At 41.4% G+C, this 21,915-nt stretch overlaps 2 protein-coding genes across 3 annotated transcripts in view; both read right to left on the minus strand.

Annotated features, from left to right (window-relative positions):
* The window catches only part of ATF2 (activating transcription factor 2), an 85,703-nt gene extending 83,827 nt beyond the window's left edge, over nucleotides 1-1,876 (minus strand). The window contains exon 1 of one of the 2 annotated variants that reach the window (XM_055396903.2): nucleotides 1,653-1,876. The gene's annotated coding sequence lies outside the window, so the exon portion shown is untranslated. The remainder of the gene's footprint in view (nucleotides 1-1,652) is intronic. The other variant, XM_055396902.2, reaches the window with a different exon arrangement.
* Nucleotides 1,877-16,500: 14,624 nt separating this feature from the next.
* ATP5MC3 (ATP synthase membrane subunit c locus 3) lies at nucleotides 16,501-19,715 on the minus strand. The gene is made up of 5 exons (XM_055398309.2): nucleotides 19,561-19,715; nucleotides 19,262-19,373; nucleotides 18,030-18,107; nucleotides 17,324-17,517; nucleotides 16,501-16,761 (listed from the first exon to the last, which is right to left on the minus strand). The coding sequence occupies exons 2-5, from the start codon at nucleotides 19,298-19,300 to the stop codon at nucleotides 16,647-16,649; spliced, it is 426 nt and encodes a 141-aa protein (XP_055254284.1). The 5' UTR covers nucleotides 19,301-19,373; nucleotides 19,561-19,715; the 3' UTR covers nucleotides 16,501-16,646.
* Between the last annotated feature and the right edge of the window lie 2,200 nt (nucleotides 19,716-21,915).

The raw sequence follows: 21,915 nt of genomic DNA on the forward strand, positions 1-21,915 counted from the left end.
AAAAGCACCTGAAAGCTGTGTCCTTACTGACAATTAAAAAACAAGCAGTTATGTTCTAAAAGTACCACAATATTATATTTTAGTTAAAAACCTAATGGCGGCAGCATCCTCTCAGAATAAGATTAAACATGTCTTGGGGAAGCAGCATACACAGCACTGTAAATTTGGACTATTCTTACAGATTATTTTACAAAGATTAGGATTCAATTATCGATGGCCTTAATTCTGTTTGATCTGAAGAAAGGCATCTCTATTTTTTTAACATACTTTACAATGATATTACTGCAGTTTTGAGAACAGTGTTTTTAGTAGATTCTTCAAGACAGTGTAATCAATTTAATAACAAAATATAATTGCTATTATATTTGTCTTTCAGGGCACTTAACCATATAGGGATGACTTTCTAAGAAGCTTCTCACCTTAATAGTTTTGGTACAAAAGACCAAAGAGATAGGCTTTAAGATAAAGCCTAGAGAGGCTGACAATGGTTATATATTTCTTCAGAAAGGACAAAAAATGTGCTCAGTGGAACAGTTTTTGTTCTGATTTCAAACCTATACATTAAGTGTATCTACGGTTACTGTCTCCAAATTTTAAAATTCCTTAGAAATTGTTACTTTCACATAATAATAGATAGTAGTCAATAGCCTAAAGTCCGTCAGGAGTAATCCCTTTGACTCCATCATATTCACAGTAGTTTTGCTCTTGGCCTGGCCAGTTTTAAAACTCTTCATTAAGCAAAGGCAAAGATAATTTTACACGATATAAGGGCACAGAAATAGTCCCCATCTCTTTCGCTCTCTCCCTCCTAGCGTCAGCTGAACCAGTGAACACAGAACCCCCCCCCACACATACACACACTCGGTTCTGGTCCCTAGGGCATCAATTAAAAAAAAAAAGAGAGGTTATACCCCTACAGATTCTCTGTAGTCTACCCAGGAAGGTTTAAAAAAATAATGGGGGAAAACACTAGACTCAATCTGCACCCGCACCTCAGCCCCGCCCCATCGGGAAAAAGTCGGGGGGTGGCGGGAGTGCGAAGGGGCAGAAAGGACAGAAAAGGCCAAGACGTCCAACTCCCAGGTTCTCCACTCCATTTGTCTCGTCAGCTTCCTCCGAAGCCAGAGACCCTGACCCCTATTTCCAACCGCGCCCCCAGTTCCTCCCCACGCCACCATCATATACAGCGCCCAACCACTGAGTGCAGAGACCGGAGCCGGCCCTCTTCCTGTTCCATTCCAGAACTGAAGGGGGGTTTCCCTGCGCCTCTGCGACTCCGACACGTGCCCCCGGGACCTCGGAACTGACCAGAGAAGGGGCAGGTACAGCGGGGGAGGGGTCGAGGAGAAGCCGTTATTCCTTTTTCCTCCACGTTAGGAAAGCGCGCGAGCGGGGAGGGGCCGGAACAACAAATGCCAGTTACCTAACGGTCCGGCCTGGCCAGTCCGGCTCCTGAAGCCGACGCCGCGCGGGCCGCAGAGGCGGCAGCACAGCCACAGCCGCCCGGAGGGCTAGGCACAGAGGCAGCGGAGCCCGAGGTGATGGGAAGCGGGGGGTGGGGACTATGGTGAGCGACGTCGCCATGTTAGTGCCTTCTTTCTCCGTATCCCTACAGGCTCCAGTCCTGCGGCCCTCTCCTCGTCACTACTCACCTTTCCAGCTCACTAGTTCATGCTCTTTTCCGTCGTTGGGAAGACCCAAGCTCCGCGGTGTTTACAAACTACCCCTAGAGGAAAGGGCTGAACCGCACTTTAAAGGCCACGGGCTCCCACAGGCTTCCGTCCTCTCTCGCGAGATCGGACTGACAACCCTTCTCTCCGCCCCACTCCCGGCATCCCTCCTTTCTTCTCGCGCCCCTCCCCTACATGCACACGCCCCTTCTAGCCTGCCTTCAGACCGAGCGCCTCCGGGTCAGGTGGTCCCGTCAGGCTTAAGGAAGGGGGTGGGACTTCGGGAGGGCAGGGAAAGGGGGGCGGGAACCAAGGGATACTCGGGCGCTGATTATTGGATAAGGAACTCGAAGGGCGGGAAGCAGTTATGGAGGAGGCGGGACCAGAGAGTCAAAAGAGCTGTGACTCTGGAACCCGCGAGCGACTGAAGGCTGTGATTGGCTGACGGCTGGAGGCGGGCGCGAGTGTGGGGCGCTGGAGCAGGTGGATGTTGAGGTCGCGTGAGGTTGACGGTGTGCAGGAAGGAAAGGTGAACTCTGGGAAGGCTGCGAGCGGCGGGAGAGAAAGCAGGAGTCCTCTGAACCCAGCTCCGGAAACCTGGTATTTCCGTTGCTGTCACTTCCCGGTCCTAGGTAGAAAGGAGAGTAAAGCGTAGGGAGGCGCTCACCAAAACCCACCTTCCGGCTACTACTGAACCCTGAGGCTAAGGGTTTCGGTTTAGAAGAAGCGGAGTGTGCTGGAAATTGACTCTCGCGCCCCCGATACGTCTGAAACGGGAAAGCAAGATGTCAGTTCTGAAAATAAACGAGAAAGCCTTTACTATGAATGGCACTTTTTCGCATTTTACTAAGCGGTAGCTGAAACTGATTCCTCCGGCTCTTAACGCCCTGTACGTGATGTTAGCATATAATTATGTTCAAAGTAATTTACCGAAAGGAAATACAGTGCTTTACACTATATCTCCCTAACTTAAAATAGTAACAGGGACTTTTTTACAAGAGAAAATCTTCCATATTATGGTGTATCCTATTTTATCAACTTTCCTTTAAGTAGTTATAGACAAAAATATATCAATTTTAGTAGAGATAATTTCAAATCTTTAAAACATCAACAACTCCGTGTTAACACTTTAGAGAAAACCAAAGGACACTAACTAATACGGCATAGAAATAGCACTCTTTCCACATTACTGTCCTACTGCTTCACAGGTCGATGCAATACCAAGAAAATATCTGTCAAACTTTAAGGTACCTGTTTAAAAAGTGTGTGTGTGGGGGGGGGTCATTTGATTAACATGAAGGACAAAAGAGATCATATTTATTGCGCTGCAGTTGACACAGATACACTTCTACAAACAGAAGTAGAAATCTGTGATTCTTTTCACAACTTAAATGTTTCAATGTTAACTGTAGGGATATTGGTTGTTCAATACACACACTGGCACCATTGAAAATTATGATAGGGACCCCTGCGAAAATCTGCATTAGTTTTTTAAAAGCACATTTTTTTACAGTGCCTTCTTTTCCTTTTATTAAGTAGTGATTTCTAGTCTGTAGCAAAATTCTGAATTGAGTTTACATATGAACATATTTGCTCGACAATAAAAACTTCGCCTGCTAATGCAGGAGACATAAGAGACATGGGTTCAATTCCTGGGTTGGGAAGATCTGTTGGAGAAGAGAATGGCAACCCACTTTAATATTCTTGCTTGGAGAATCCCATGGACAGAGGAGCCTGGCGAGCTTTAGTCCATGGGGTCCCAAAGAGTCAGACACAACTGAGCAACTAACACTTTTACTTTCATGAGCATAAACCGTACTCTTGAACATCTCCAAACTCAAGTGAAACGAAAACTGTTGGAAGATTGTGGGGCATGTATTTGACAGTTAAAGAACTGCAGTTCAGTAACAGTATCTGGCATTTAGCAGGTTTCCGGCCTGTATGCCGGTATGTGAGTCAACAAACCCCTCTTTTAAAACTAATTTCATTACTCAAGAGACCTGAAAGAAGCCAAATTATTGACACAGTTTATGTCTCAAGTTAAAATGAAAGCACCATCCCTGTACGTTAGTAACACTGTAGTACTGTTAGTGTAGTGTAACATTGATTATTAAACTTTAGGCGCTCAGGGATTAGATCTGATAGAGTACCTGAAGAACTATGGATAGAGGTTTGTAACATTGTACAGTGATCAAAACCATCGCCAAGAAAAAGAAGTGCAAAAAGGCAAAATGGTTGTCTGAGGAGGCCTTGAGAATAGTTGAGAAAATAAAAAAGTGGAAAACAAAGGAAAAAAAGAAAGATATACCCATCTGAATGCAGAGTTCCAAAGAATAGCAAAGGGAGATAATAAAGCCTTCCTAAGTGAACAATCACTGGAAAAGACTCTGATGCTGGGAGGGATTGGGGGCGGGAGGAGAAGGGGATGACATGTATTGAGATGGCTGGATGGCATCACTGACTCGATGGACATGAGCTTGAGTGAACTCTGGGAGTTGGTGATGGACAGAGAGGCCTGGCGTGCTGTGATTCATGGGGTCGCAAAGAGTTGGACACAACTGAGCGACTGAACTGAACTGAACAATGCAAAGAAATAGAGGAAAACAATAAAATGGGAAAGACTAGAAATCTCTTCAAGAAAATCAGAAATACCAAGGGAACATTTCATGCAAAGATGGGCACAATAAAGGACATAAATGGTAACGGACCTAACAGAAGCAGAAGATATTAAGAGGTGTCAGGAATACACAGAAGAACTAAAACAAGATCTTAATGACCTGGATAACCACAATGGTGTGTTTGATCACTCACCTAGACCCAACGTCCTGGAGTGTGAAGTCAAGTGGGCCTTAGGACACATCACTACGAACAAAGCTAGTGGAGTTGATGGAATTCCAGCTGAGCTATTTCAAATCCTAAATCAACTGAATGGATCACAACAAACTATAGAAAATTCTTAAAGAGAATACCAGACCACCTTGTCTGCCTCCTGAGAAACCTGTATGCAGGTCAAGAAGCACAGTCAGAATGGACATAGAACAATGGACTGGTTCAAAATTGGGAAAGGAGTACAAGGCTGTATACTGTCACCCTGTATACTGTCACATGTCACTCATTTATAAGTGAGTAATAAATGTTACAGCATTTCAAATTAGATGAATTTAAAAAAATATTTTCCATTCACTTATGTCAAAAATTTGAAATTCTTTTCTCCAGTTTTGATTCATTTTCAGTTGGCAGTAGGTTTGGTTTTAAATTTCTCCTCTTCATCCCTCCTCCTCCAGGACTTTGCCAAGTTGATAATTATCTACGTAATGGGTTAAAACATATTTTTTAAAAAGTCTTTGGGAGTCCTTTTAGACAAGAGAAGAATGATTAGTAATACAGATGGTACCCTGATCTGTTGTGAGGATACTTTTGCTAATTTTCTAAAGAGAAAATATATCAAAATTGAAAAAACATAAAGGAGGTCAGAGGAGGACTTCCCTGGCTGTCCAGTGGTTAAGACTCCATGCTTCTAATGCAGGGAATTTGGGTTCAGTTCCTGGTTGGGGAACTAAGATCCCACATGCCATGCAGCCAAAAAATTAAAAACTTTTTTATAATGAAGGAGGTCAGAGGGTAAAACGGGTGGAATGAATGCAAATCTGTTATATATACATGTAGCAGTTTGGCATAGCAAAGTAGCTCACTTTATCTACACCTAATCCCACAACAGTTCCTGCACTATATAGCTTTTCCGCAGTGGAGCAAACATTCGGTGTGGACAAAATGCAGTCAGTATTTTCAGTTCTGATCCTGTGAACTTGCAAGCTCACTATTTATGTGTAGTCTTATAAAATTTTTCTCACTTTCTCGTTTCTCAATATCCCCGAGAGCTCTAAAGTTCTCTGCAAGTTTTTGTTTTTACAAGGGCAGGAAACTTCTGGACTGCTTTGCCTGTCTTATTGTTCCACATATGTATCTATCTAACTTACTCCTAGGAAAATTAGTGAGGACCTGGTGAACCACCTTAAAGAAACTAGCATGACTTCTGAATAAAACTGGTATTCATTCGATACAAGGAGAGACTATTCGAAGAAAATGCCTTTCTGTTGAAAAAAGTGTCAATAAACACAAGAAACAATGGTGGCCTCTAAATGCTCTCAAAACTTTCCCAATGCCACAGAATGTTTCCATCTTATTTAGAAGTATTTATGTGATTATTAATCCATAAATCTGTTATTGCTCATAAGAATGCTACTAAAACCCTACTATATATACAGATAGATACATATCTATCTATAAAGAGAGTAAAAGGGGAAGATTTAATTTATAAGATGTAGTTTTTGTTTGTAACTAACAAAACATAGCATAGTCCAGGGCATCCCTTATGTCTGCCTTGGACTAGGGGAAAGAGTCTACATTTTCACAGGTATCCTCAAGGTGCAACTCAGTACAGTGGTTTAAATTTTGCCTGTGGAACCAGGAAGGGTGTGTTTATGTGTGTCTGTGCGGCGTGAAGCAGAATAATTACCGACCCACCTGATATCTGAAAGATGAGGACTGCATAGCCTAAGACACTTTAGTTGATTTTTAGGGTAGCTTCTATCTCGTGGCAGATTCTCTCTTGTACACTGCCAGCCATGACCGATGATATAGTAATCTCTCAGCACCTGTTCCCACAATGGAAATTTCCATTCTGAACATTTCAAGTGCAAGGAAGACCACTACACACCTCCCACCCCCAAACTTTGGTCCTGAAAAGAATCGATCATTGTGTGTGGCATTGTGGAGCTGTATTTATCTTCGAATTACACCAATTAGCTTATGGCAGCTTCAGTGACACCAGCCCAAAGAGAGAGAAAGGAATGTAAGGCCTCATTTTCATCCTTCATCTCAATGACTTATCTCTCTCATCCCACTCCCTACAAAGAGGGTTTGTCATCATTATGGTCTGCTTTCCACTCACTATTAAATTAGCAGTAAAAGTAGACAGAGCTACTCCCAGAATAAAGACTTATCTGTCCTTTGTGTCTACCCTTCCTGGCTCCCCATATCTAGTCCACTTATCAACCTGAGGCCCAAATAAGACCAAAACCATGAGTTCCTTATCTATCAGAAACCAAGGTAGGTCTAATCATATGGACTCTCCTGGGCCCTAGCTAATACCTAGCTCTTTCCAGTTACCTTCTTACTTTGGACACAGTCTCTCAGGTTAACTGTCAACCAAATGCTTTGTCTACTTTTCATCAAGTGTCAATATTTATGGAGCATAAAACATGCTCAATATGTCAGGCACTGTTCCTGGCCCTAAGACCACAACAATAAGCAAGACAAAGTCTTCTAAGCAGAGCCTCATGGTGGGAGGAGGGGCAGTACAGTACATATATAAATAGTAAGATAACTCAGTGTTAAGTGCTCTGGAGAGAATAAAGCAGGAGTGTGATAACATGCAGTATTATAAGCTTACTCCTTTTACACAACTTTACAGGACTTGAGAACTACAGATAGTTTAGACCTCTCTACAGAAGTAGATAAATGCTTTCAACTGTCCTTTAGATACAAGTCTTGAGGGAGTAATACTGAGCTGTCCAGCATCCGAGAGACTCAGCCAACCTATGCAGCTATTTGAGGAAGCAAACCCTGTGACTTTTCTATAAGAGGAGCAGATCCTGGAATTTCCATGGCTGGGAGTTGCTGACTAAATGCTTTTTGTTCAAAAGCAGCCACTGACAACAACCATGAGTCCTTTTAGGACCAAGATCTGCTGCAGGATGATAGCTAACGCTAATAGAACAATCAGGAGCTCTTGGATTTACGAGTCCCTGTTGATCTTAGGTCAGTTCTTCCTTTCATTATTGTTGAGAAAGAAGCTCTAAATTACAAAGTATCTAAGAGACAGATTACTTACATCATTTGGGAGAAAGAAGTATAGATTCTTGCCAAGAACCTATGCCAACTTTTGGAGATTATAAAGAGATTAATAGCCAAAAGGATATGACCTAGGGAGATGGGTTACTCTCAATTTGCAAAATTGACATTTCTATAGGTTTTTGAGATGTGTATTGAAGCCTGTTTTCTCTCTGACAAATTAGACCAGTGGTTCTCAACTTCCTGACTTTGGGACCCTATACCTCATAACAACATGTTAACATAAGTAACATTTTGGGGAAAAATAATTATATTTTCCAAAACAAAAGGAATAAAATTGTTTTCATTTTTGCAAATTATTATGCTTAAGAGAAGATAGTTGCATTGTTGTATCTTCTACACTTGAAGTTGAAGTAGATGATGAAAATCTACCTCACGGAGTTATCTAAATGGAAGAGAGGACCTCATGAACTCCCTGAAGGGCTCTTGGGGCTCTCAGAATTCTCAGACCACACTTTAAGAATCACTGCAGTGTATCACTGCATAGTGTATCACTGCAAGTGGTACATTGCAATAGGGAGGAGAAAACAAGTCTCCCAACGAGTGAGTTGACAGCTTTTTGAAAGATAAAGGAGTCTGAGTCGTGGCATGCTGGCAATTGTAGTATTCTGGTAGTGCTTCTTTGAGAAGCACTGTAAGCTTTAACATATTAATATATGCAGATAATCTGGGTTCCTTGTTAAAATTCAGATTCTGACTCAAAAGATCTGCTGTGAGGCTCCAGAACCTATAGTTCTAACAAGCTTCCAGATGATACTAATGGTGCTGACCCATGGACATCACTTTGAGTAGCAATGTTCAAGTAAATTATGATATAAACATCACCAGAAAACCTATAGGACTATGCACAAGTGAGCTTCTGTGTGTGAGGGAAGCGTAGGATGGGGACAGGTGGAGGAAAGAGAGAAGTATAAATAAACTCATGCTATATACTTAAAAAAAACTATTAAGATACTATTGTTCTTATAAATCCTATTTAGTTCAGTCGCTCAGTCACGTCTGACTCTGTGATCCCATGGACTGCAGCACGCCAGACTTCCCTGTCCATCACCAACTCTTGGAGCCTCCTCCAACTCATGTCCATCGCGTCAGTGATGCCGTCCAACCATCTCATCCTCTGTCGTCCTCTTCTCCTCCTGCCTTCAATCTTTCCCAGCATCAGCGTCTTTTCCAGTGAGTCAATTCTTTGCATCAGGTGGCCAAAGTATTGAAGTTTCAGCTTCAGTATCAGTCCTTCCAATGAATAAATCCTATGCTATGACAGATTTTCACTACTACTTGTTAACTATCAAAGCAAGCTAAGGCATAATTTTGCTATGTTTGTTGAGGCAGAGGAGAATGGTATTAGATCTGGGAAAAAAATAATTTTTGCCCCTAATAAATAATTGGGCAAGTAGTGATAGACTGTCTCTGAAGTTCGTAGTATTATCAAGAGTAATACCATGAAATTATGAAGTTTATATATTCTCAGCATGTAGAGAAATTCAGCAACTCATTCATTATTTCATGTGTAGAAACCACATTTTTAAAAGGTTTTGCAGAGGATAGTACTGCAATAAAACTAAGTTTTCTTTACTTATCATGCAAACAAAACCATAATAGCTAAAATGATCAAACAATTTTAAACTTACAGTAGAAGCATTAGTTTGATTCTTAAATGTTTATTTCCCATTTCTCTACAATTCTACCTTAAGCTTAATTTCAATAACGTTAATTTCTACCCAACTTTAGCCGTTCAGCAACTTAACCACAAAATTTCATCATTCCTTGGACCTACCTTACTTCTGAGATCTTGAACACTGAAATTTAAGAACTTGTCTAAACACTGAAAGGATCTTCAACCTTATTGAAATCTCTAAGCCCTTAATCCCTCCCTTTCAAAAGTTTTTGATAAAATACACATAAAATTTACCATCTTAACCATTTTAAGTATACATTTCAGTCATTATATACATTCATAGTATTGTGCAAGCATCACCACCATCCATCTCCATAACTCTTTCCATCTGGTAAAATTAAAACTCTATACCCATTAATATATAGCCCCCACCCCCCACAATTTCCCCCACATCAGCCCCTAGCAACCATGATTCTTTTTGTCTCCATAATTTTGACTACTCTCATATTTTCTTTTTGGGGAACATCATATTTTTTACAGCAGCCATACTATTTTACATTTCTACTTACTGTGCATAAGGATTCCATTGTCTCCCTATCCATGTCAACTTTTGCTATTTTCTGATGTAGCTATTCTAGTGGGCTATTTGCATTTGCCGAAGAATTGATGCTTTTGAACTGTGGTGCTGGAGAAGACTCTTGAGAGTCCCTTGGACTGCAAGGAGATCTAACCAATCCATTTTAAAGGAGATCAGTCCTGGGTGTTCATTGGAAGAACTGATGCTAAAGCTGAAACTCCAATACTTTGGCCACCTCATGCGACAAGTTGACTCACTGGAAAAGACTGATCCTGGGAGGGATTGGGGGCGGGAGGAGAAGGGTACGACAGAGAATGAGATGGCTGGATGGCATCACCAACTCGATGGACATGAGTTTGAGTGAACTCCGGGAGTTGGTGATGGACAGGGAGGCCTGGCGAGTTGGTGATGGACAGGGAGGCCTGGTGTACTGTGATTCATGGGGTCGCAAAGAGTCGGACACAACTGAGCGACTGAACTGAACTGAATGATTAGTGATGTTGAGCATCTTTTCGTGTCCTTGTTAGCCTTTTGAGTATCTTCTTTTGAGAAATATCTATTCAAGTCCTTTGATCATTCTTGAATTGTTTAGTTGTTGAGTTTTAGGAGCACTCTATATGGAACTTAATATGATTTACAAATATTTTCTCCCATTAAGATTTTTTTATTGCACAAATTAAAAAATTTTCATGATGTCCAACTTATCTATTTTTTCGTTTGTTGCCTGTACCTGTGGTGTCATATCCAAGAAATCTGCCACATCCAACTGTCCTGCAAACTTTGCCCTGTTTTCTTCCAAATGTTTTATAGTTTTAAGTCTTATGTTTAAATCTTTAATCCAATTTGAGTTAATTTTTATAGATTGTTAATAAGGGTCCAACTTTTTTCTTGGGCATGTGGATATCCAGTTTTCCCAATATCATTTGCTGAAAAGACTGTCCTTTCCCCATTGAACAGTTTAGCATTTTTGTAAAAAGTTGTTTTATTAAAAAATTTACTCACCCATAAAAATGAATGAAATATTGCCTTTTATAGCAACATGAATGGACCTAGAGGATATTATGTGTGGTGAAGTCAGAGAAAGACAAATACTACATCATACCACTTATATATAGAATTCAAAAAATGTACAAATGAATTTACATACAAAACAGAAACAGACACACAGAAAACAAACACATGATTACCAAAAGGCACAGAGGAGGGACAAATTAGTAGGAGTATGGAATTGAACTACTGTACATAAAACAGATAAGCAACAAGAACTTACTGTTAGCACATAGAATTATATTCAATACCTTGTGATAACCATGATGGAATATAATCTGAAAAAATATTTGAATCACTTTGCCATACATTTGAAACTAAGATTATATTGTAAATCAACTATACTATAGTTAAAAAAAAGTGTGAAAATTATTTGGTCATTTATGCAAGGGTTTATTTTTGGGCTATTACATTGGTCTATTGTATCTATTTTTAAGCCAGTATCACATAGTTTTGATTACTGTAGATTTTGAAAGTTTTGAAATCAGGGAATTCATCCTTTTTTTTTTTTTTTAACTTTCTCCACATTTTCCTTTAGTTCCTCAAGCATCTTTAAGATAGTTGTTTAAGTCTTTGTCTAGTAGATCTGCCATCAAGTCTTTATCAGGAAGATTCTGTTGATCTTTTTTCCCTTTGAATGAGCCATACTTTCCTGTTTCTTTAAATATTTTGTGATTTTTTTTTTTTTTTGGTTGAAAACCGGACATTTGAATTTAATAATGTGGGATCTCTGGAAATCAGATTATCTTCCTTCTAGAAGATTTAATTGTTTGATTGTTGTGGGCGCTCATGCCAAGGATCAATCAGCCTGATGTGTGACTTAAGGTCTTCCCAGGTCTTTCTGAGTGTGTGGGCACTGTCCTCACTCCTGCTCTGCACTTCTTTTATTCACACACACTCCCTATCATACACCCATATGTCTCCCCTTTTCAAGCCCACAAGTCTTTTAAGAGTATGCTTCAGTCTTGACCATAACTGGCTCCAGTCCATCCTACACACTGTTCTTGTATTAAACTTTTAAGCAGATCTTGCCTCGAGAATCCCAGGGACAGGGGAGCCTGGTGGGCTGCCATCTATGGGATCACACAGAGTTGGACACGACTGAAGCGACTTAGCAGCAGCCGCAGCCCTTCAATAGCTGGCTGTGATCAAATGAATTACATCTGCCAGATTACATAATTTGGCCTCAGTTTACCTGTGTAGCCTTATCTTATACTGTTTCCCTACCCTGGCAGTTGTTTCTCATGAACTTTACCTCATGCTATTCACTGGCTAAGATATCCTCTTAATCTGGGCTTTCTTCATTCCACCTGTTCAAGGTTTATATTAATTTGTAGAAAAATAACTCTTCTTCATGTAATTCCATGACTAGAAAACTCTTCCTACCCCTTCTGAACATCTTAGTACTTTCTGCCACTCTTTTGGAACTCACCATTCTACTTTGTTTCAGTTATTTCCATAAGTGTCTAGTGTTTGTGGCTAGATGACAAGATTCTCTTTAGTTATACCTTAAAATCTGCATTTGAGGTTAATCCCAAAGGCATCAAAAATACCACATTCTTGCAATGAGGAACGGTGACGACGTGTCACTAAATAAGTACACATGGAAATGTGAAATACCATTAGGAACATTCTTTTACCACTCTTGGGTGGTGGTGTCTCTCGGAGTATTTAAACAGGCCAAACTCTTATCAACATGGAAAACTCATTTGGTCTTTGATGTGAAAACATCTTTATTGGCCTCTGGTTCAGAAACTAAAAAGTTAGTTAAGAGTAAACACCATTAATACTTGCTAGTAAGGCTGGTAGCACTTGCTGCAAAAATGTTGTACAATAAACATTTCTGCTGTTAAAGATATATTCCAGTGTTGGAAACTTGTTATTGTAAGTAAGATAAAATTGCCTGTGGCTACACTGCTAAGTTATACTTATTTTCTAAGAATTTTTTTGTTCAGTAACTTAGAAGCCAAGCAGCCATAGCACAATTTCCTTTTCATTCTCAGGGGATTTCCTCAGCTAAGGGCATGTCTTTTAAGAAACCTGTTCTGTAATTAATGTTTCAGGTCTCTTTAGCCACCAAACCAGCGCTAAGAGCAGGTTTTGGTTTGTCTGACTTAAGCTGATATTATTTAAAATGAACTAGGGACTTTGCTGGTGGTCCAGTGGTGAAGACTCTGGGCTCCCAATGCAGAGGACCCAGCTTAGATTACTGCTCAGGGACTAGATCCCACATACCTCAACTAAGAGTTAGCAAGCCATAACTAACAATCCTGCATGCTGCGTGTAAGACCTGGCACAGCCAAAGAAATATTTTAAAAATAAATGAATTATGGCTTTAAAATAAATAAAATGAACTTGTTACAAAGGATTGGTTAATCTAAGTATTTCCCTAGGACTTAAAAACTTTGGTATGACTTTACAATCTGGACTTTGTGTTAATTGTACAGTACTTCTTAAGTTGGTAAAATGCATATTCTTTCAACCATTTTAAAGTGTATAATTCCTATGATTACAGAGAACCAGGATTTTTTAATTATCATTATTATAATTATTATTGAGAAGAGGAAACCTAGCACTGGCAGAGGGGGCCTTCTCTGCTCTCATCTTTCAGGTTTTACTCCTGGCACTGGCTGCAATACTTGGAATTTTGAGGTTCAGGGAATTCAAAGAAGTTGGTCGCACAGTGTATTGGGAGAAAGGGAAAATTCCTGGCTGACAGTTGGATCACTCCAGCTGACATGTTTCTAGAAGTGGGTGGGCGGATTTGACTGAGAAATTCTTGGGCTCTTGCAGCAATGGTGGGAAAGATAGATTCTTTTTGTGGCTGCACTTCTGTTAACAGTTCTCTCCCCCAAAAGGACGGATTGTGGTAAAGAAATGAAAATAATTAGAAGTGAAAAGTCAAAAGAAAGAATGAAAAAATGTTGAATTTCCAAATGATTCCAAGGTGTGGCCTTTCCAGCATCTTTTCCTCCTGAGGTCATCCCTCCCACCTGCTTTGCAATAGCAGTTTAATGAATAGTCTGTGAAACAAATGTTAAGTACAAACACACACATCAAAAACTATGCTCTGAGGATGAAGCGACTTCTAATTTGTGGGAAAAGGATTAAATATTTCTGTTTTCTGAAAAGAGTTATTTTGTATTTTGTTTTCTATTAAAATGTATTTAGTTTCCAAAATAAATAAATAAAGTGTATAATTCAGTGGCACTTGGTACATTTACAGTGTTGTACAACCATCACCAGAACACTGCTGCTGCTGCTAAGTCACTTCAGTCGTGTCCAACTCTGTGTGACCCCATAGACAGAAGCCCACCAGGCTCCCCCGTCCCTGGGATTCTCCAGGCAAGAACACTGGAGTGGGATGCCATTTCCTTCTCCAATGTGTGAAAGTGAAGTCGCTCAGTCATGTCCGACCCTTAGCGACCCCATGGACTGCAGCCTACCAGGCTCCTCCATCCATGGGATTTTCTAGGCAAGAGTACTGATTACCCCCAAAATAATCCCCACAACTATTAAGCAGGCACTTCCTAGTCTTCTCCCACTAGCCTTTAGTAACCATCAACTTGCTTTGTCTCTGTGGACTTTTTTTTTTTGATGAACTGCAAAGCTTGTGGGGTTTTAGTTCCCCAACCAGGGATCAAAGCTGGGTTCTCAGCAGTCAAAGTCCAGAGTCCTAACTACTGGACCACCAGGGAATTCGGTGTCTCTATGGATCTGCCTATTCTGAGTATTTCATTTAAATAAAATCATATAATATGCAGCCTTACTGTATCTGGCTTCTTTCACTTAGTCTATTTCCAAGGTTCATTCATGTTGTAACACTTATAAGTACCTCCTTCCTGTGGCTGAATATTCCATTACATGGATATACCACATCTTATCATCAGTTTATGAAAACACCATTGTTTGTTCATCCAAACATCAATTTGGTTGTTTCCACATTTTGGCTGCTGTGAACAGTGCAACTATGAACATCCGTATATAAAGCTTTTGCTTGAATGCTTTTATTTTGGGTATATACCAAAGTGTGGAATTGCTGGGTCACATAATACATACTTCTCTCATTTAAACTGCTGAATTCAAATAATGAGTAGTACTATTTATGAAAATAGTGAAGGCTCCAGGGAATTATGTCACACACACTAGATGATTAACCAAAAAGTGGCAGCAGCTCTAGATCTATAGTTTTGGACACCAGGTAGTGGGAAGGATACAGATAAGTTGTGCTTCTCAGTGTGCACAAAAATTACCTGGCAAACCTTTTTAAAAATGCAGATGGCTGAGTCTCAAGGCCAAATATTCTAATTCAATAGGTCTGGAGCCTAGGAATTTGTACTTTAGACACCCTAGATGATTCTGATGGAGATGGTCTTTCCACTGTACTTTGACAAACCCTTGAAGCTGATGGCTTTCTCAACTGAAGTCAGATTAGGCAGAAGGGATTAAAGGAGTAAAATGAAGCTTTCCCAACTGTCATCTTAATCTTTTGTAGAAACCCTGCAACTGTGATGACAAATAATATATCTGCTGAGGAAATATATATCTGCTGTGAGGAAAACTCAAGTCTTTCTATAGTAGACTTCTTCATTTTAATAGGCAAAACTTGACCAATAAGCAACACATAGTATTACAAATGGTGGCTCAGAGGTTAAAGCGTCTGCCTCCAATGCGGGAGACCCGGGTTTGATCCCTGGGTCGGGAAGATCCCCTGGAGAAGGAAATGGTAACCCACTCCAGTATTCTTGCCTGGAGAATCCCATGGACGGAGAAGCCTGGTAGGCTACAGTCCACGGGGTCACAAAGAGTCGGACACGACTGAGCGACTGAACAGTATTACAAATAAAATACTACTGAAAGCAAAAGAAAGTGAAGTCACTCAGTTGTGTCCGACTCTTTGCAACTCCATGGACTGTAGCCTACCAGTCTCCTCCATCCATGGAATTTTCTAGGCAAGAGTACTGGAGTGGGTTGCCATTTCCTTCTCCAGGGGATCGACCCAGGGATCGAACCCGGGTCTCCCACATTGCAGGCAGACGCTTTATCATCTGAGCCATCAGGGAAGCCTATAACTGAACCAGTTGCCATTCCCAAGACTCCTATTATAAGCATTTGTTAGTATCAAAGATAAGCAATGCTGCAGCAACTTTTGGCTTTAAATTGTAGCCAATTCAGTTTACTTTTTGATATTGAGTTAAGAAGACAGATAAGATTGACTATAAACACACAATTGCTTAATATGAGACTTACTGACAATCAAAAATTGCCTCCCTAATCCCAACACCCATTTAATAAGGTTTCAATTCCTAAAAACCTGACGTGATTTATTTTTAGATCCAGGTGTGTAAGACCAGCCAGGTTAGTCTTGGAAGGTAATACTGCTTCCAAGTATTGTAATTCATGTTAGCCGTTAAAAACATAAAACCATCTTAAACAATTAACTATCCTGATTCAATCATATTTCACAGAAGCTCAAAGCACTCAAACATTTCCCCTTTATATGAATAAACTAAACCCCTATAATTTACAATGTGTAAAACATTAAAATAATTCCCATAAAAACTATATTAGCATATTTTCCATCACCAGGGACTGGTACAGCCTCTGCCTGAATACATGTTCTTCTCAGTGATGATCTAAATTTAAATTTAGGTAAATACAAATCACAGCAAAAATTAAAGTTTTCATCTTTAATGAAATGACTTTGGAAATAACATACATTTCCATGACACCAACACTACAGTTTTCGGAGTCACAGTAAGATACACAGAATTATATCCGTAATTAATATGAATGCCAACATTTCAAGCAGTTATTTCTGTTACATGGCAAACAAAATCAAGAAAGCAACCATCAAACAAAAGAGACCCATAGCTTCAGACAAGGCAAATCCCAGGATAGCATATGAGAACAGCTGCTGCTTCAGTGAAGGGTTTCTAAAAGAGACAACACATATCATATTATTCAAATTTTAGCATGGTTGACAAATGTTAAAGAACCAGATTATTAGTATTGGGTTCTTTGTAAGCTGAAAAGTACTGGGACAGCATTCTGTCCAGATCTCTTGGTTCTGCCTGTGACATTCCTTTCCCCACATTCCTAATCATATGGGGAAAGGGAGGCATTATCTCCCTATGTCAATGGTCAGTCTTCATCCATTATGAAGGATTCTGACCTTCTTATTCCCGTAAAAGTATGTTTAAGATTTGATAGTTTAAATAAAAGGCCTTAAATAATAAAATGGAAACTGGTATTTTTTTAAAGCATGAGCTCTCTTGCTTTGACTTTAGGCAAGGAGTTTCTCTAGTCCTTAATAGGTAAACTGGAGTCTCTCCAAGGGGTTCTGGGAGCAGTGATAATGCATGCAAAGTACTTAAAATGTAATGCAAGACACAGAAAGATGCTTAATACAAAGTAGCTATTATTATTTCACTAGTTTTCTAAGTTTCCAACTATTTCAAACATGTTTCAAACTATTTATTTGGCAATAGAAATTACCTGGCATAACCAATGATGAGACTGCCAAAGACGGTTCCAATACCAGCACCAGAACCAGCCACTCCTACTGTGGCAGCACCTGCACCAATAAATTTGGCTGCAGTATCAATGTCTCTGTTGACCGCACTGGTCTGAAACTCCCTTTGGATTAACTGAGACACACCATTCTGGGTGCCATTAAATACCGTAGAGCCCTAGAGAGCAGGAAATAAAGGCAAAGGTCAAATCAGGAATCATAGTTAGCTATTTTAATCATGGCACTGTCAAAATGATAACCACTTCTTTATATTTGTAGCTGAGTTTGAATAGAAGATGGTGTGACACAATGGCAAACTCTAGGGCTTAGAATAATTCCAGTCTTGCAGAAAAGGAACAACAGTATCTACACCACATAAGGTCTTTGAAAATTAAGAAACAGTGTGTGTGCATATGCTTTTTAATAGAGTACGCTGTTCAGTAACTGTTGCTATCAAAATCGCAAACACCAGCAACTCAAAACTATACACTGAAATATATATATAAATTATATTTTCTGGCCAACATTCAGGTGAGTAAGTTTTGGATAAAGTTCCTTTCATTGGCTCATCCTCTGCAAATTTTTTGGATGAAAGAGTAGAAAGGACTGCCTAACACAATTCATTAATGAGGTTTTCCCCCTTCGCTTTGATAAAGACCCTAAGACTTATTTGGTAGCATTAGTTTTTACCTCTCCAGTCCTAGTCTCTGGTCGAGATAACACTGATGCAGAAATTGGTCTGTATGCAACTCTGGATCCAGCTCTGATCTGTTCATGAAAAAGATTCCATGTATTAAGACAACAGATATGACTTCAAGGACCCTTCCCACACCATGAATTCTAAAAAGACAAGTTGCGAAAATGAGTCAGAAACATCATGACTTTTCTCTATTGATTCTTATCCTGACTATTTGATCATTTTTCAATGCATGAAGCAATTTTAACAAAACTGTTAATGAAATTTTAAAACTTATTCATAATGTATTTGTAATACTCTGAACAAAACTTTTAAGAACAATTAGAAAGAGTAAGTATTGCTTTTAAAATTTCAATTATTGTAGTGCCACAATTCAGATCAGAAAACCAGCAATAAACACCCCACATTCTTTGGTAAGTTAAGTGGATCAACAAGTACATAAGCACTATACACGCTTGTCATTTTAAATAGCCCATTAGTTAAAACAAGCTTCCGCTATTTCAAAGATTATTACTATATGTCCATTAATCATAAAATTAAAAAGCAGTTTAAACAATTCCACATTGGTGGAAGAACAATCTTTTAAACAGTCTGACCGTAAGGACATATTCCTGCCCTTGAGTGTCCACTAACTAAGGTCACAGAAAATTCCTTCAGAACCAAGACCTGATTCTCTAAGACAAACCCCCCAGAGGTTCACACGAAGTGCCTAAAAACGGTTTCGGAAATAACACCCCAGAGGCAGTAGAAACTTTAGGCTCCTGCACTAGCCGCCTCCTCCCACACAGGGTGAGGCAAAGTCCCTCCCTCTGCAGCATCGAGTTTGACCTACAGATCGTAATGGAGACCGCAGAAGTAGCGAACGCAGGCCTCGAGGCCCCTTCCACCCTTCTCTGCACCCCAACCCTCGCGTGCCCCGATCCAACAGGGTGTCGGAGGAGGTGGGGGAGGGGCCGTTCCAGGACAAGGAGCAAGGAGGGTTTGACCTACACCCAGCTGGGCCTGACAACTAGGCCTCGACGGTTCTCCACAGCCAGAGTGGAGGGGAGGAGCGAAGAAGAAACCCCAAAAAGGAAAGGGATAAAAAGACACAACGGTTAAGAGGCGTGAGGGAACTGTCCTGAAAGGGCCGTGAGTTCCGCGCGGAGGTGACCCATTCAACAACGTGGACGTCCGGGCCAAGAGGTCGGGCCCTCGAGCTCCGGGCCCAGTCTGGGCTACGCACCAGAGCTGGGGTGCAGGCAAGCTTGGCGCAGGCGAACATCTTGCACTCTTCGGGGCAGCGCAGCTGGAGGACTTGGGTGACAGGAGACGTGGGCTCCTCTCCCGCTTCCTCTCTGCGGAGGCAAAGAGGCTTAAGGTCAAGTGTCCTCCGAGGGCCCGTACTTCCACCCAAGTCCCTCGGGTTCCCGTGCACGCGGTCAGCTCGGGCCCAGCGCCAAGCCAGGCGCCGGCAGAATGAATGGGTCCCTCTGGGGCGCGGCTCCACCTCGGCCAGACCCGGCTCCCGCGCCCTCCGCTTACCTTCCAGGGAGGTGGCGGCGGCCGCGGCGGCAGAGGTCGAAGGAGTGGGGCTGGGCGCGCAAGCGCAGTCCCGCTCTTATCCGCACCGCAGCACCCGGATGGAGAAGGCGGGGAATTGGGTGCAGCCCGGAAGACGCTCAAGGTCACTTTGTAACAACTTTATTGGTAACCAGTCCGGAAGGACAGAGACAGCCGCCCCAAGATGGAGTGACGGGCAGAAGAGGGGTGAAGGAGAGACAAAAAGTAGATATTGAAAACTAGCCCAGGGAGAGGGAACCGAACGGATTATTTCGCCTTTGATCTAAGCTGGTCGCAGGACAGTGGGACTTAATCTTTCAGTTGACTTTCTTAATGAGATTTGGCCTTTTATCAGTTGCTAGGTTTCTTTCGTAAAAGGGATCCCTTCCTGGTCATTCTTCTCTGTGAAATAGGACTCTGTGGGAAAACGGTTCATTCACTGCTTCGCAGGAAGTTAAAATACATTTCTGTAAAGGAATCTGAAAAAGAGTTCCAGAAGTCTGGAGTAATCTTTTGGGGGAAAGTGGGTCTGACTTTCTGGGACAAGTTCAGTTCAGTTGCTCAGTCGTGTCCAACTCTTTGCGAACCCATGAACTGCAGCAAGCCTGGCCGCCCTGACCATCACCAACTCCCAGGGCTTACTCAAACTCATGTCCATTGATCTGGTGATGTCCAACCATCTCATCCTCTGTCGTCCCCTTCTCCCGCCTTCACTCTTTCCCAGCATCAGTGTCTTTTCAAATGAGTCAGTTCTTCACATCAGGTGGCCAAAGTATTGGAGTTTCAGCTTCAGCATCAGTGTCCTTCCAATGAATATTCAGGACTGATTTCCTTTAGGATGGACTGGTTGGATCTCCTTGCAGTCCAAGGGACTCTCAAGAGTCTTCTCCAACATCACAGTTCAAAAGCATCAATTCTTTGGCGCTCAACTTTATGATCCAACTCTCGCACCCATACATGACTACTGGAAAAAACAGAGCTTTGACTAGACGGACCTTTGTTGGCAAAGTAATGTCTCTGCTTTTTAATATGCTGTCTATGTTTGTCATAGCTTTTCTTCCAAGGAGCAAGCGTCTTTTAATTTCCTGGCTGCAGTCACCATCTGCAGTGATTTTGGAGCCCCCCAAAATAATACTGGGACAAAGGAACAAGCCCCCCCCCAAAAAAAATACTGGGACAAAGGAATAAGCAAATAAACAGATCTACTATGCCAAAGCCTTTGACTGTGTCGATCACAATAAACTGTGGAACATTCTGAAAGAGATGGGAATCCCAGACCACCTGACCTGCCTCTTGAGAAACCTGTATGCAGGTCAGGAAGCAACTGTTAGAACTGGACATGGAACAACAGACTGGTTCCAAATAGGAAAAGGTGTACGTCAAGGTTGTATATTGTCACCTTGCTTATTTAACTTATATGCAGAGTATATCATGAGGAACGCTGGGCTGGAAGAAGCACAAGCTGGAATCAAGATTGCCGGGAGAAATATCAATAACCTCAGATATGCAGATGACACTACCCTTATGGCAGAAAGTGAAGAGGAACTCAAAAGCCTCTTGATGAAAGTGAAAGAGGAGAGTGAAAAGGTTGGCTTGAAGCTCAACATTCAGAAAACAAAGATCATGGCATCTGGTCCCGTCACTTCATGGGAAATAGATGGAAAAACAGTGGAAACAGTGTCAGACTTCGTTTTTTTGGGCTCCAAAATCACTGCAGATGCTGATTGCAGCCATGAAATTAAAAGACGCTTGCTCCTTGGAAGGAAAGTTATGACCAACCTTGATAGTATATTAAAAAGCAGAGACATTACTTTGCCAACCAAGGTCCGTCTAGTCAAGGCAATGGTTTTTCCCGTGGTCATGTATGGATGTGAGAGTTGGACTGTGAAGAAGGCTGATCGCCGAAGAATCGATGCTTTTGAACTGTGGTGTTGGAGAAGACTCTTGAGAGTCCCTTATACTGCAAGGAGATCCAACCAGTCCATTCTAGAGGAGATCAATCCTGGATGTTCATTGGAGGGACTGATGCTAAAGCTGAAACTGCAATACTTTGGCCACCTCATGCGACGAGTTGACTCACTGGAAAAGACTCTGATGCTGGGAAAGGTTGGGGGCGGGAGGAGAAGGGGACGACGGAGAATGAGATGGCTGGATGGCATCACCGACTCGATGGACATGAGTTTGAGTGAACTCCGGGAGTTGGTGATGGACAGGGAGGCCTGGCGTGCTGTGATTCATGGGGTCGCGGAGAGTCGGACACGACTGAGCGACTGAACTGAACTGAACTGAAGAGCTTTATGACTTGGGCATAAAGTTACCTCTTGGTAAAGAGAGGGA

The sequence above is a fragment of the Moschus berezovskii genome, chromosome 2, assembly GCF_049115385.1.
Source record: "Moschus berezovskii isolate FMDL1 chromosome 2, NW_MosBer_1.0, whole genome shotgun sequence".
NCBI lineage: Eukaryota > Metazoa > Chordata > Mammalia > Artiodactyla > Moschidae > Moschus > Moschus berezovskii.